At 29.2% G+C, this 17,457-nt stretch overlaps 1 protein-coding gene across 4 annotated transcripts in view; it reads right to left on the reverse strand.

The window, feature by feature from the left end:
- LOC112603644 (innexin shaking-B) overlaps positions 1-17,457 on the reverse strand; it is a 43,878-nt gene that overhangs the window by 8,805 nt on the left and 17,616 nt on the right. For all 4 annotated transcript variants that reach the window (XM_025352331.1, XM_025352332.1, XM_025352333.1 and 1 more), the window contains 3 exons: positions 7,332-7,551; positions 3,357-3,645; positions 242-549 (listed from right to left, as the gene is read on the reverse strand). In XM_025352331.1, coding sequence (XP_025208116.1) covers positions 309-549; positions 3,357-3,645; positions 7,332-7,551 — 750 coding nt within the window. In that variant the 3' untranslated portion in view covers positions 242-308. The remainder of the gene's footprint in view (positions 1-241; positions 550-3,356; positions 3,646-7,331; positions 7,552-17,457) is intronic.

Here is a 17,457-nt window from a genome sequence, read left to right on the forward strand (position 1 = left end):
GAAAATTGATGTTTAGATAAAATTATATTCATAAAGTGTCTAAAAATCTAAAATTGTAATTGTTAGGAAGCAATCGCAGGAAATGGGGCAAGAATAAAAGCAATAATGATAGTAGACTTAAAAATATTTCCGAAAACGAACAATTATTATTATTTTAACGTTAAGTTCGCACGCCAAAAATACCGTTTCCTCCCAACATAATATAATAAAATTGCAATTTATTGCAATATTTTATACTGACCAAATATTACGTTTATTCGTCATTGATTTGAGCATAATATACTGTTGACTGGCTGTCACCACCGCCGTCATGCGTCCACCGTTCTGACCGTTGAGTTTTTGTTGTGGTACGCTTCCAGTCGGTGCGACAAATCGTGCACAATGTCTCTGAACACGACAGAATCAACGTTGTCGCCGAGAACATACAGCAGCATCCAATCGCCCAACTTCGATCGGCGCACAATGTTTCCGATGGCCTGCCGTTTGATCAACCGAAATCTTATGCAGAAAAGGTACACACGCATTCGCGGTGACACTATTATGATGAACCTATAAAACATGAAAGATTAAAAAAAGAACTAAGTGAAAAAAAATAAGTTTCTTTAGATTTTCTATGAAAAAATAATTGTTCAAACGTTTTATACCCTACGCCTAATCCATGCCGCAGACGACATGCGCTACTGCAGCATTTAAAATATATCAAACTTCATGTTTACCACAAATATGTTTATGACTAAAATCAAATCGTTCGATTTCCAAGTTAATATTAATTATAAAACTGAGCAGGTAGTGGGATTATCCAGAACATAGTTTGTCCAAAAAACTTGAAATATTTTTTTTTCTTTTTCTTTTCATTTCAATAAAATGTATTCTCTACAGTAATAAAAACTACACACGTCATTGAAATTAAATTATACGCTCTTACGCTTGACATCTATTAGATCAAAGCACAGTTCACCGCATTAGGTTCATATTATACATATATTGGTATATATTTATTATGCGCTATTGCAATAGAGCATATGAGTGTATATTATTATCTTCTCATTGGTATTAATAATATATAATTAATAATATATGCTTAAAGAACCTGTGCAAAACGGTAATACTTATACATGTTATGTATCAAATTTTAATATTTATAATATTATTACTGTTATTATTACGACGTATCCGATATATTTTGTTTTAATTAAAAAGTAAAAACACTAAATCGAGAATCGTGTGCATTATTATTATTTTCGTTTTCACGTCGACAGTTCTATTTGAACAGCAGTCAACGTAAAAACAATAAGTCATCGGTTGATGTGTTTTTTCCTGAAGCTAGAGAAAACAACTGCTATACTAATCATTACCTAGACCAACAAACGATATAAATATATATGTATAATAATATTGTTACACATTTCCTAGCGTGCAGCTTCGTTAACGAAATAAAATAAAATGAACGCTAATCTAATTATTACAACTTTCGGATGGATACGCTCTAAAGAGTCGCGTATAAAATATTTTCTCTCAAATATTTGTTTTCAGTTTTAAACACATTAACCTAAAACGGTAATTTTTAATTAGTAAAAATGTGTGAGCTGAAAAATTTACACAAAATACAACTTTGTGTATCTGTATAAGTATTTCATCTGCTATCAAGCCCAAATAATATAGGTAAAAAATAGTATCAATTATTAACATAATTACTGTAGTACCATATCATATTAATTATATTAGACTTAAATCAAAATTTCATACTTAGGTATACTATTGTATACAGAAACGAATTTTTGCATATAAATAACATTATTTGTTATTAATTTATTTTTAAGGACGTTGGGGTTAACCTAACCTAACGCGATTGTATACTTTGTTTTATTTTCTACTTTTAGTAGTTAAACCTGTTATTGTTTACTTATACCGATGTCTTTTATAGAACAACGTTTTATATTTTACTATTAAATCTTTACCCGTAATAAATAATTTACAATGGTCTATAAAACCCTTTGCGAAATGTTTACCTACAGAAGAAAGTAGAAAACATTTTATGTGGATACTAAAGAACCCTGCAGATGGTCTGATATCCAATTCAATGAAATCCGATATCTATTATAATGACTACAATAATTTATATTGTATTGTGTAAATACTATAATTTATTTGGACAATCGCATTTTATTTTGTTGTCCAATTTACGAATTTAAAGGAAAATAAATTATCTCTTAACATTTTCAAATCATTTTATCATACAACGATTTTTTTCGTCTAATTATTTAAATAATGTTGATTCTCATTAATACAAAGTAATAAATTATTATAATTTATAAATAAGGATTGGAAGTTATAAGACTTTCATATTGTTTTATATTCGATCTCTAATAGACCGAGTTTTAAATCCAAACCATACTAAGGTAAGTTTAAAAATCTAAAATGCAAAATACATATTTTACATATTTCATTATTTTTTTGAAAAAAGTACATATCTCATTGATTTCCATACGCATATTAAGTATATTTAATACTTAGAAAAAAAAATTATTTTTTTTTAACCTATGTATTTTAAATAATATTTACTATAAGATTAAGTATTATTTTACATAAGTATTTATTGTCATCGTCGCAGTCAAATATTAATTTGACGACAGCGGAGTGATGTGCAATTTAATCTACGAGTATGTAGCGTTAATATGCCGAAATATTATCTTATCGTTGATAAGTTTAAAGTTATTAATTTTACTTATCGTAAATTTATATATTGTTTATTCGTTAGTAAATTTTTTTTACATACTTGACATTTTACATTATTTATTTTAAATATTTTTTTTTTTTAATTTTGAATAACTTTTTTACATATTTAACATTTTTTCATTCATATCTTGAAAAATTTTTGTGTATATTCACATATATTTCCTGTTTTAGGTTCTATAACTTTTAAGCTCTAGTTATAAATATTATAATACTTTAATAAAACCAAACACGAAAAAAAAACAATTTTCAATGCGAGCATATTGATTATACAACACAATATACGAGAATATATTATGTAACCTTTGCGCGTACCTATAACTATATAAGTACTGCAACAATATAGCTTCGGTCTATGCAATATAATTTTATATTATTCACCTGATATATTGTGCAGACTTAAAAATTTCTGCGGCCACTTCTCTCTCTTCCTTCTTGTAGAGCACATATGCTACAATAATATTATAGTTATTGCCATCAATTTTAGTTCTAATGTGTAGGGAAGAAGATGAAGAGTTCAGTAAACATTTTTTTTATATGATAAAATATAAAAAAAAAAAACCATTTCAATAGTATACGTTATATGACCCAAGATAACTAACAAATATTCCTGTAATAATTACCTGTAAACAATTACGGCCGCCGACAAGACGCCTAGGATCATGAACCAAAACCACAGGAAGACGTAGATCTTTTCATTGACGGCGTTAAGCGGCAATATACATATTGAGTCATGCGTTTCCACTTCGCCGGATACGCCGAATTTATGAAAAATGCATTTGGTCATCCTAGGAAATATGAATATCATCGGATCTACTCGGTCTTCTTGGTCGCTCTCCAGAAACCGGATCACGTCCACGCCAAACGTCAGAAACGCACCGTCAAAGAAGCGGTTCATCATAAACATTTGGCCTGTAGTAATCAGAAAAAAAAGAAGTTCGACTTAAATATTTGTCATTTTTGATATGATTTTCTGCATAAAAATGTAATAAAACAACAACTTAGTTTTATATTTTTAATCGTTCAATAGTCAGTCTTTGATCAACATAATATCGTCGTCGCAGTATTATAATTTTATTATAACATGTTACATTAAAACCGACTAGATGACAAATAACAATATATCTTTGGCACAAAATCATAATATTTTAAAGCATAAAACACAGTTTAAATATCAAACGTGGATAATGTAAACAGTAAATAAATGTCATCAAAAATAGAGCACTTTTCTCAATTCATATGGATTTGAAATAATTAACTAAAAAGTATAATGTTTATATAGCGTTTTAAATGCAATCATTCTTATTTCATAATATGAATATAAACTAATTTTATTTATGTAACGTTAACGTTTAAAAAAATAATTTTATCACTTAGTTGTAGCCATAAACCATAATTATTATAATAACAGTTAAAACTAAATTATTTCGGTAATTTGAATAAATAAAATATTCTTTTAATAGAAAACATATTTTATAATATTTATAACATATACCTTATAATAAAAATTCTTAAAAAATTTTTGTATTAAATATTATGATACATAATTATTTTTCCAAGAACATAAGGGGCTGGGCAAAGCATCAAAAATATTATTATATCACAAAAAACTACTTAAAAAACGTTAACGAACTCAAATTTCTATAATTATAAATATTTACGGTAAAAATGTATGTTTTGAACACATTTGTATCATTTATAATTTGATAAACAATTGAATCGTTTGCTTTAAAATAGTAAATACTAATAATATTAATAATCCATATTTATTTAATTTTGGAACTAATGATGTAAAGCTCTAAATTATAATAAGGATCAAATATTTTGAATGAATATTTAAGTTTTAAATGTGATATATAAATATAAATTAGGCAATAACGCTTAACCTTTAATATCAATAACGTTTTATTTGGCATTTAAAAACAAATAAATAAATATTACACGGATAACTAAAGATTAAATTTAAAGACATGGTTAGTATCTTAGATTTCGGTTAAAAAATTCAACTAAATCTAGATCCATTAGAATCTACGATAAAAAAAAGTTGACAGCAAAAAATTATTAAATATAAATTTAAACGACAAACTATTATTAAGTAATAATAATTTATGAATCGTAGATGATACTAATAATAAATAACTGATAATTACATTGTGAAATGATATTTAAATTATGCTAGTGGTTGTGACATAATTAAAAATGGTCATTTGAATATTAGATCTCGATAATACTGTAATTATTACTTGTTAATAATTTCTCTTTACAATTTCGACTTTTTAATAAAAATTTACAAAATAGATAATTGAAACATATTTTCTCCGATTATTATCATAACAGTTATCATGAAATCGTTTTTATTTCTTCCTACTTCAGAAAGACCCTCAGAACCCCTAAGGGGAATCCAACCCCAAAAAATACGCTACTATATTGTTTAATAATATTTAGCCATATACAAGTTCATGTACTCGGCTCTGTTTAATTCAAATTTCAATTTTATACCCGTAACTTTCGTTTGTGACCTATTTGTACTGGTTTCTACAGTTAAACCCTTCGCTTGTGCTCAATTCCTATATAAACAGGCAATTCACGATTTACCCTAGGTTTGCTGACAACATAGACCCGTTGTATATTTATAAATAAAACCACTTTTTGGTACTGTACTACAGTTATAATACAATCAGAAGAACACAAGTGCATGTATATAAATGCTGTAGAGAATACCGTCCTAAAAAATCCAACCTCTTCCCATCAACGTACAGATATATATTATGCTGCTGTTTAATAATATACTAATAAGACGACAAAACAACCGATAAATGGCCGTCGGCGGAAATTACTGCAGTGTTGCAGTGTGCGAAACGTAACTGTCGTCTGTATGAATAATAAATATATTATATATAATTATATATATATATAGGTACAAATTGCGACGGTACCAATTTTATGAGATTAGTCTGACTAGAGCTGTACTCGTAAATTGGGCACGATTACAACACTGGTCGGACACACAACAAGAGATAAAAAAAAGTATACAATTACTAATATTGACCGCTAGTTCTGCAGTTTTGACACAACAGTTAATGTATACCTAAAAATCAGTTCCGAACCTTGCCACCGTCGCCACACGATTTTTTAAATGGTAGTTATTGAAAATTCTCTGTTGTTTTTATAATATTATACATTATTATTATATAAAACCTCATATATTTATTGTCGCGACCCAATTGATCGTTGGGCGTGAGCCGAATTTCATTTGTACCGCCATCGATATAGACAATTATCATTGTCGTAAGAAAACGACGATCGTTTCGGATGTGATTTTAAAATATTATACTCTTATTGGTCTTATGCGCGTATTGTATAGATACCTATTGTTATTATAATTACCATCAATTTTTTTTTTCAAAAAACCAATGACACTGTTATTGTTATCACTTTATTAGTAGATCTTTCACGACGATTTTTTAAACGTAATTGAATAAAAAATTCACCGCAGTCGCGTGCCTGTATAATTATTTAATACAATACACGATAGATATTTTTGACAAAATTACAATAATAGTGTATACTTTTGAAACTTATTTCGATAGTTCTTAAATATTATATTCACCGTTATCATTGCAATAAGTGAATATTGAAATTTAATGTAATTATCAAAACAAAAAACAAAACTTTTCAAAAAAAAATTTTAAATACTATTTCTGAAATACGCATATTATTATGGCACAACATTTAATAATTATAATATCTTTAAAAAATTACCGATTTAGTTCAATGATTTGTTCGGTATTTTTTTTCGGACAATTTGCATTAGATATATAAATATTAGCTTTAAAATACATTATCATCCGTTGCAGTAAGCGGAAAATATTAAAATTGCATGCTTTCTATATGCTTCGATCGGTGGTCATACACCTGGACCCCAGACGACGAGATTGTATGATAGTGGGCCGAAATCACGTTTTCCCACGCACCCGGATTTGGCAGGTGGTCGTCGTGTCAGTGGATGATAAAGAATATTATAATACTATCGTAGGTAGGTATATACACGTTTATTATATACAGTAATCCATTTATAAACCGCTATACTAATTTGCTCAGTCGGAGCTTGTGATTTTGAAAACAAAAATCTTCAAGGAATATTGTACCGTTAGGTGTTTTGGATAAAAATCTATTTTATTTTCTATTATAGTGGTTTTAAGGATTTTCCGCGTTTTGTGGCAAATAATAACAAATAATAGTTTTTAAATGTGGACATTTTATTTTAAAACGAACTTTTAAAATGAGGCAATGTGGGATGACCTTAAGCTTAACAAAAGATAATGTTATGCAATATTTTTTATTTGTACATCACATACATTATGCAAGTATAAACGTAAAACCACACACAATAAAAATAACACATTATATTTTATATAAGAATTGTTTTTGCATTAAATCTTTTTTAATTTTAAAGAATCTTAGAAACTATGTTAACAAATACACTACCTATCTTTAACTTAAAAGTTATCAATCAGGACAAACTATAGAAAGTTAGTGTTATAAGAACATTATAATTATAATCGAGATACGTATAATATTATGCACCCAAGACTTACCCACGACGTTTAAGAGCGCCATCATTTCACATAAGTAGTACCTGTAGGTCCACCAGTTGTGGTACCGCAGGTTCTCCCACAGATAGTCGAGCAAAATTTTTTTCTTTTGCTTCTTCTCGGCATCTGTACAAATGGCAACATCCAGGTCCATCATTAGCGCCCGGATTTTGCCGCCTTCCCAGTGTTTCCACAGCCATCTGGGCGTATAGAACAATATCGCCTACGTTAAAAATATATAATACATTTAATTTTACAAGGATAATAATATAAAATTAAATTAATTATTATAAATTAATAATAACGGCTGCGTTTTAAATGGTACCTAATAAGTTTCAGTCTCACTGCAGTACATGCGTATACTAAAATACTTGCTTCACCTTTAATCATTCTACACTTTAATTCTCAATCGGGCACATCATCTATATTATACCACTCATAAATATTACTAGGAAATTTAAGAAGGTGCAATCTTATTTTATTAAAAAATACATAAGCGTACGACAACACAAGTTTTAAATATTTATTTCGACAGACACAAAAATCACACCATCCTCCTGTAACTAAGAAAGATTTTGCAGAAGATGCATTTTCATTACTTACAATCTGGATTAAGATTATTCTGATAAGTAGCAAAACAGATAGTGTTATAAACTAATGTACCTATTTAATTCAGTGTTTTTCATGGAGTACAAAAATAACAATATAAAAAGTACTGGTGAGGTCAATAGCCACAGTACATGCATGTAGCGCATGAGCTACAATAAAAACGAATGAAAATAATTATCTATATTTAAAAAAAAGATCTTTACAGGGATAATTGGTTGCAAGTATTCATAAAATTATAAAATATTGGTTACATATTTTTTTTTTCTGAAAGAGTATAAAGCTGAACCCCCTACCCTTGTAACATCTTTACACCATAGTAATTTACTATTCACCGACATCGCGAAAGCATACCTACAAACATGTGTACTCGATAAGTATATATACCAAATGCACGTCACATATACTATTTAATAATATAATATGACGAGTGACCATATTATGTACGATGAGAGACCAAACACGCGGTAGCGATCAATCATTTTGCGGACCGAACAACAAATTGGCCTACATCCCGTACACATACACACACCCCCTCGCGATCCCCGCAGTGGACTTCGTTTTTATTGGCCAGTATATTAAAAATAATTAGAAGTAATTTTATATTTTCTTTGGCACTATTGTCGTAGTTTTGGCACCAGTCTGGGTTATGTGCACATTGTGTCAACCTTCACCGAGAGTGGACTTTTTTATTATTATTTTTTTATTTCTTCGTTTGTTTGGTTCGGTTTTTTCTATTCTTTTTTTTTCGTGCGGCCGTTGAGTGATTTACGAGACACGTTTACCTCTATTCCTTTCGCTACCCTCTCCCTCCATCCCACACCCCGTGAGAAAACGAGCTAAGAAACCCGAATCAGACGTATGGGAAATATTTCGACGGAATGTGACGAGACCCAACGGTTGGACAGACAGCCGTCCATCGACGCCTGTACGAGAATATAATATAATGATATTATAATATAATATTCGGCAGAGCGCCCGTCCTGCCGTCGCCATTCTGTAAAATTTCTTAATTAGAATTGTTTCGTACAGCGGTCTGCAGCGGCGGGACCAAATGGCGTCCAGTTGAATTAATTTTAATGTTATAACTTATAATCTACTCTAGCCAGAGTGAACAGTCGTCGTTACGGTCGGATTATTATTATTATTTGTTTTCTTCATATATATTTATCATATTTTTTATTTTTTATTTTTCATAATTCCACGAAAATTAAGGCCAACACAGTTCAGTTATTTAAAGCTGTATAATAATACACTGTCTCTGAGTATACATATAATAAGATCATAGCAAGGATGCTTTACAACCATTGTCTCTGAACGATGGCCTTAATCCACCATCACATTTTTAGGCTAATCTCGATATAGAAAAAAAATAATAACGTAAAAATGACGCATCTTGAGATCGAACACAAAGCAGACTGAAACGGCAGCTAATGAAGAATAAAATTAATGACCATCCAGTGAGTGATGAACTGAAAATTAAATACCAAATATTTTGGTGTACCTACCGATAAAATGTTAGTGTTACACATAAAGAATACGGTTATTTACCTCAAAAGTATTCTCTATAAAAAAAAAATAAATATATTTTGACGATCTATAGGTAATATATTATTCAGTATTATAGTTTAGTGGAATATTTACAAAATACACGTGCCCAAAATAAGAGTATGTATTTTTTTTTTTAATTTATTGTTGTGCGCCTATACCAAATTCGTGATATACGAACACACGTGTACTGTATACACATGCATAGTTAACTATTGAAATTGCAAAAAATTATGTTAAATCTAACAGTTATATTCCTATTGTTTTCAAAGCAATTATTGGGCGTATAATATTCAAATAAATATATTATATACGTTACTCGTATCTAGAAAACGAATTTTAATTAATTAATTAAAATAATATTATTATCGTGTACGATATGAATAATATTTATAAAATATGCAATATATCTACTCATTTTTAGTACGATGAAAAAATTTAAATATCAATCACTCACATAGTATAATTAATAATATTATTTTTTTAAACATGAGTTTACCGTTTTGTCGACATAGTGAACTTAGTGAAAGATGGGAAGCTTCAAATCCATTTACTATTTAATATAGTATTCAAATGTATATTATGTTTATTGTTTGAACACAAATTATATATAGCTTTGTGCTCGGAGTCCGATGACAAAAAATATCAAAACCTAAAATAAATGTTTATATCTAAGAAAACGCTTAACCTAAGGAACATACCGATGATAATTTATTCGCAATAAAACACCACGGTTAGACATCCCGTCCAACAGCGTAATTCAGGTATCTTATATCACTCGAAGGGAGCGAAAACTTAACATCTCGTCTCTTGTCGTCTTATTACGAATTTATTTGGTCGAGTGGAAATTCGCACGAGTATAATATTATAATATTAACGAATGAGCTTGAAGAGTAAAAAGTACAGGATGAAGTGCAAAAACGTCAAAAATAAATAATATGACCAAACTCGTGTGAGGCTATTATATCATAACTTCAAGCTATTTGATTATTCCGTATAACATTTTAAATATCAGAAAAAAAATAATCATTATAAAAGTCTTGATAAATCTTGTACTTTTTTTATCCAGTTTTATTTATTGTGCTACTCCAATAGTTAATAAAACAACGCGTAAATTATTATTTTATTCAATTTTGTTTCCTTTTACAGAAAACGTACAATGGTCATTTTGAGTAGAATTCAATCGTTAACACCTAAAAAAAAAACTATACCTATTGATACAAGATAAAATGACAATTAAAGGACGTTCTTAATTTTTTTGGTCACGCATATAAATAATAAATATTAAACGTAAAAAACTCAGTAGCATCAGCAAAAATCGAAGTGATAGGTATGCTAACCTATGATACATATATATTAACGTACAATATCATATCTAACTTCTTTATCTAAATTTTTGTAGAAAATAAAAACTTAATAATTAACAAGGTATAATATAAAAAATGCAATTAATGTACATTTCTAACCTTTAAGGGGATTTAATACATTATAATTTATATGTTACACCGTGTTCACCTTTTATAATTAGAGCAGCTCGTTTACCGCCTGTGTATGCGGTCCAATTGACTTGAATATTTCAAAACTAGAACATTACCTACATCGAAAATTAAAACGGAAAAATCAAACTCACAAATAGTTGTTAAGTATACTACACGTTAATTATTCTAAATTTAGACATAATTATCAATGTCGAAAGTCCATCAGCTTGACTTAGTGAATAGAAAACTTTTACTCATCATAGAGTTCGGTTTTCGTGGCAATACCTAAGTGTTAATTCATAACCCAAATCCTGTTTTTTGTGATACCATGACGTCAAAAGTAAAAAGTATACGAGATGCACATTTTTTATACTTATAGTTGCAAATTCGGAAAACTTACTTAATCATAAATCGTTTTGAAAACGGAACTCTATTTCACCACGCAGCAACTCTAATATTATATCTGAGTGCTAACACGATACTATTACCGCATATAATATCGTCTTATATTAGAACGATGCGAACCGCTGCAGTGCAAGGATAACAAAGGATTGATATCAGATGACGCAAATATGTGCATACAGGATATTTCTAGCTGGAAAAAACTCGACAAAAAGTTAATGGATTCAACCAATGATTATATAATGGACGCCGGTTACAAATGCTTTTAAATTCCCGAACATATGTTTTAGATCTACGAGTGTGACAACTCGTCCGAACATCTATTTTGACAAATAATCACGATAAGTGAGTATAGGTAAGCATGCGAGTATATATCTATGGCTATGGTACATAAGCATATAAGTATAGGTATACTTGAGAACACAATTCTTTTAATAAAACTCATTATTTTTTAGCCGCTATAGGCCGCAACCGCTATAGGTATATGTACGACCAACTACAACACTTAAAACATGTACGTATCGTGTACGATTAACACAGAAATGAATTATTGAATTGCAAATACGATTATAGAATTATGAATTCCTTTTCAATTTTTAAAAAAATGTTAAAAAACATATATTTTCAACGTACACATATTATTGCCAACAATACTCTATATTAATTGACATCGCCATTCATACTGCTCCAAAAGATATCTCTCAAAACAATCCAAGGTATAAGACCATAAAAAAAAAAAATCGATAAATAATATTAAGTGAAAGATCTTACAGAAACAATAAATACAGTAGGTATATCTGATATAATATTATATTGCAAAAAATCGAATAGCTCTCGTTCGAATTCAATCGATAAATGTTAACTGAAATTTTTTGTTTAAATATCTACAATACATTTTATAAAAGTATAATATAATATAATATGAAATTTAAATTTAAAATTAATTTAAAAAATACGTGAATGACTGTTGAATGGTATAGTTGATCAAGTTGAAAATGTACTCGTATATTAAAACCAATGATAATATTCACGTGTGATATACGTAATATTATATTGTTGTCATCGCACGAAATAAACGTATTTTCATATCAAGTGATCTCGATATACGTGGATGGTGACGACTTTTGGCCGAAGATTATAAATCATCTCACCGTGCTATTTCCTGTCAATAAATTCTCTTCTATTATTATTGTTTTCAAATCATGATTAGGTATACAAAATAAATATTGTACTATACAAAACTCCTATCGTTTTAGTTAATTTAATTATTTTATAATTCATGTAAACACGTAGAATAAAATATTTTATTTTCAAGACAATCAAAACTAATTTATGTACATATATTTTGAAAGTTGAATTATTAAATCCATTGAGCATTTAAATTTTTAAGCATAAATTTTAAAATTTAGACAGTAGGTGGATACATGCACGTTGTAATATTATATTGTATATACTTGTATTAAAATATAATGTAATAAAACACTAATTCATGACTAACATTTTAAATACGATTTAAGGCACCTAATTAAACAATTGATTTATAAAGTGTCCACTATTAGGTGGATGCTTTTTTTATGTGTGTCTGTGTCATATAATGTTTTATTAGCACGTATGCCTATTGTAATATTCATTTATAGATTGAATGTTTTAAAAATAGATAAAATAAACAATAGGTATATCTACGACTTTATGAGTATCAAGTTAGTTGATTAAATTATGCACACATTAATAGATATAGGTATGATGTTTAATTTTTTATAACTGTTTTAAACACCACGGACAACAAAAGAAATTTTTTTTTTAAACAGAATACGATACAAACTACTTAAACGGCTTTTCTTTTTCGAAATGAATAAAAAAAATAAATATCTTAGTATCCACTCCTACCCTTCAACCACCATGCATTTAGTCATCACTCCATACGGCGGCATAGTTGGCCAGATATAATCCACGATTTTACACTTAACACAAGCAAAAGACAATAACGCGTCCTGCAGCTATATTTGAAACACGTTTTACAAATGACGACAAGATATCTGCAAATCGATAACTCCGGTGATTTTAACCCACAAAATTTTACCAGCCAAACGTTTGGGTGCGGTCTCTGCCTGGGCGACAGGCAATCTTACGGCTCCCATCCACGAGTATTAAATACTTCATACGCATATATATTATATAGGTATCATGGTGTTTAAGCTGAGCGTACAATGTATAATATACATATATATGTATAAGTAAAAGCACGTATAAGTAGATATACTGTACTTTTACCACCAAACGCTACAGGAGTCGAAGAATAGTTTTATTTTTTACTGCAAGTCGTAAAAAATTCGAAACCGGTCGTTGAAAATTGTAAGTTTTTGTTTTCATCTCTCGTAAAATAAAACAACAAACGCGCAAGCGACGACTGCGGGCAATACATTATTGCCTTTACGACAGTGACGGGTTAGAATACGAGTTCGATCGGATAATGTTATTACATAGTGTATTATTATTATGGCCTGGAGACATACAACAATAAAAAAAACCTATTTTGTAGAGTATTAGGTACCATTTTTCGAATTGTCTATTTTAACTAACGTACGTACACAATGTATACTGTACGTATTCCGCCAAAACACCGGACTTAAAATGTATATTTTTCGACGAAAATCTTCGATATAATTATATTTATTATATATGTGCGCTCACAGGATGTTTGTTCACCGTATAAAACGGTCGATTGAAACTTCAGTCGTCCAAGCGGTGACGCGACTGCCTGTTCATCTAAACTATGGCACAAGGCCTGCTACAGTAGTTTCAGAATATTGTTCATACACATACACATACATAATAATTCTGACTAGGACCCGCCGAATTGCCGAGATCCGGCGATCTAAATATAAATTGCCTAAAATAAACAATGGATTGTGTTTTGTTTAGTAATTTACTTGATTTAATGTATTATTGACCCCCTCCATTACCCAAAAAATTAGAACTCTTGACTGAAGGATCATACTATAGAGTAGGTAAAAGAGAGGGAAAGAGTGTAAGAGAAAGACGACAACTTATTCGCTGTGTATTACGCAATCCCTAGTACATAAAAAATTACATGGACGCTGGTCCAAGAGCGCGCTTGTGCCGTTTTTTTTTTTTTGTATTTTATCATTATTGTGATGAATGCAACGCGGTGGCGTTTGAACGGACGTGTAAAAAACATTCTAAACCGGTCCACGCGATTACAACAACAATAATATAACATAATATAATGAGTTTTGTGAAATATCTTTGCGCACAGCGCACACCAACTCGTAAATATAATATGTCAGCACATATTATTTTATTATAATGATTGACAATAGTGTATACAACATATATGGGCGGAGATCCAATTAAATTGTTGGTGGGGTGTTTAAGTTTAAGCAGACTTAAGAGTTTTATTATATCTGTATTTATTTTAGACTTAATTCCGTTAACAAAATGTACCTATACACCAAATTAAAAAATAAAAACACAAATAACTTCCTAATAGGAAAGAAAATCTCTCAACAGAAATATTAAGAACGTTAACCATAATTATTTAATTTGTAATACTCAAAAATATTTTTTAGTAAATACCTTAAAAATGTCTATATCAATATTGTTTTTATATAAAACTGTATAAAATAATGTAAATATTAAAATCATTTAACCCACAATTTCCTCCTAGTGCCGTAACAACTGCCAAATATAATATAAAACCCAACTATAATATTCAAGTGTTAAGATTACTATTTATATGCTTTTTTTTCTTAAGGATCTTTTAATAATTATTTTTAGAAATTTTAGTAAGTAGTAAGCCCCAAAATCATTCCTCCTCTGAATCTCTAACTTTAACTACTAGTATATAAATAAATTAATTATAGACGAATCCACTGATTTATACAAATTGCTCAATTTTATTAGAAACGAAACACCATCGGTGGATAAAACATTCTATATCGTAAAATAATAGGAATGTATTTTACACATACACATATACCGACATAATAATAATAATATGCAGTAACACTCCGTAAAAAAATGCGAGAATATTGCAGAGACAAAACCGATTTATATACATATAAAAAAAAAAATAGTATGCATCTTGAAAACTTGTATTGACCGCCATACCACTGTCTGCTACAATGTCACGCGAGTTTGTTAACACTGCTGCACATTATTCAAGTTTAAAAGTTAAGACTTTTTCCACAACTTTCAACTTTACTAAACAATGACTTTTTTTAAAATGTATTGTATATAGTAGTGTACAAGAAACGGTTCATTTTTTATCGAGCAAAAGTAAAAATAATATAAAATATTTAATATTAAATTAGATAAAAGAAGCGTAATTATTCATAAGTTTTTGTTTAACATGTCAGCGTTGGCTACTTATTAAGGGAAAAAAATGCAGTTTCTAGTTACGTAGCGCGGCGGTCGTACAACATAATAACCAAAAACTATTACAACGGTCAAAAACGACTTAACAGGAAAAAACAATTACACCTCGTAGAATAGTCAGATTTTCGATATTTTATTTTTATTTTTATTATTTGAAAGAAGAAAACTTTATTTAGATTGTATTGGATTATGTTTTCTTTATTTATTCTTAAATAACGTTAAATAAATCTTTAAAAACGTTTATAAAAACTTCTGTAAATATAGAGATTTTATAATAAAAATCACTAAAACAACCTGTATCGAGTCCTCCTCTTTCAAATACAAAATAAAAATGATCGAAATTTATCTAATTATTTTTCAAAATGTGTTGTTGTGTCTAAAAACGTTTTGGCTTCGACACCCTTAATTGGATAATGACGGTAAGCATCGTTGAACCAGCCCAACACCTTCTCTCCAACATATTCCCACTATTTAACGATAACTGTATAATAAAGTTATATGTTGATGTATATACTCGCTTTCTAAAAGTACACTATTAAAAATAAAAATCTCTTTTGACTTATCTAAGTCAATTTCTATTATAGGCCGACCTCTCGATCTAAATTGAACGTTAAGTAAAACAAAAAAAGTGACTCGTCCAGCCAACAGATGTATACAAATTAAGCTTAATAATAATACGTGTGTTGCATGACCTGTAATATTATAATAATAATATATCGTAATGCATACGGGCATCAACTACGTACGAACGCGATTAACCTTTCAAACTCGAAACAATGTCAGGCCATAATAATAATATATTAAAATAATGTGATGTATCATTGACTAGAACACGTTGAAACTTTACCATTACCGTTATCATTGTTGTTATTGTTATCACATTGGTCGATTATCATCGCACGGGTTTTGAATTTTTTTCGTCGAAAAAACAAAATTTTATATATGTCATTAAACGGTGCATGATCGCGTGCGCGAATTCTTTCATCGAAACGTTATATTATTATAAATCGATGTTCGGTTCGTACTACAAAGACAGCAATTAAAAACGTACCTATGGTAAAATATAATGTATAGATATTAAATTACACTAAAACAAGTTTTGGGTGCTCAAATCATTCCGATCGAACAAATCGTTCTGTTTTTAACATCAATGCGCGACTAACCACGTGCACACAACAACGCAGGTGTATTTTTTTAAAACATGTATAGTATATATATAAATAATCGTATATATATATAGGTATTAAATCTTGTGGCTGTATGCACATTCCGAATCGACGCGAAATAAGACCGAATGTCAGTTTCAATTATCATCATTATTATTAAGTTTATATTATCTATTGGTCAACTAACAATATATAACATATATACATGCTATCTGTGTATTCATTATTTTATTATACTTGTTATGAAAACCTGCAATTAACCATCTAACAAAGTATTACAATTTCGCTTGGAAGAGGGCGAGGCAGTTGCCCTTTCGATAAAATAACTCTTTATGACGTGTTTAATGCACCTACCTATCATAGTTCACGCATTGCGTAGATATATGGTGAATTGAAAAATAAGAAAATTAAAATAAATTAACGCAAAAACAATAAAATAATTATACAATAAAAAATACCTATATAAGTAATTGTATTTTACTCAAAAGAACAAAAAATAAATTATTTGTTAGATTTCCATTATGAATATCG

Source organism: Melanaphis sacchari, unplaced genomic scaffold, assembly GCF_002803265.2.
Source record: "Melanaphis sacchari strain LSU unplaced genomic scaffold, SCAv2.0 Contig10_pilon_pilon, whole genome shotgun sequence".
NCBI lineage: Eukaryota > Metazoa > Arthropoda > Insecta > Hemiptera > Aphididae > Melanaphis > Melanaphis sacchari.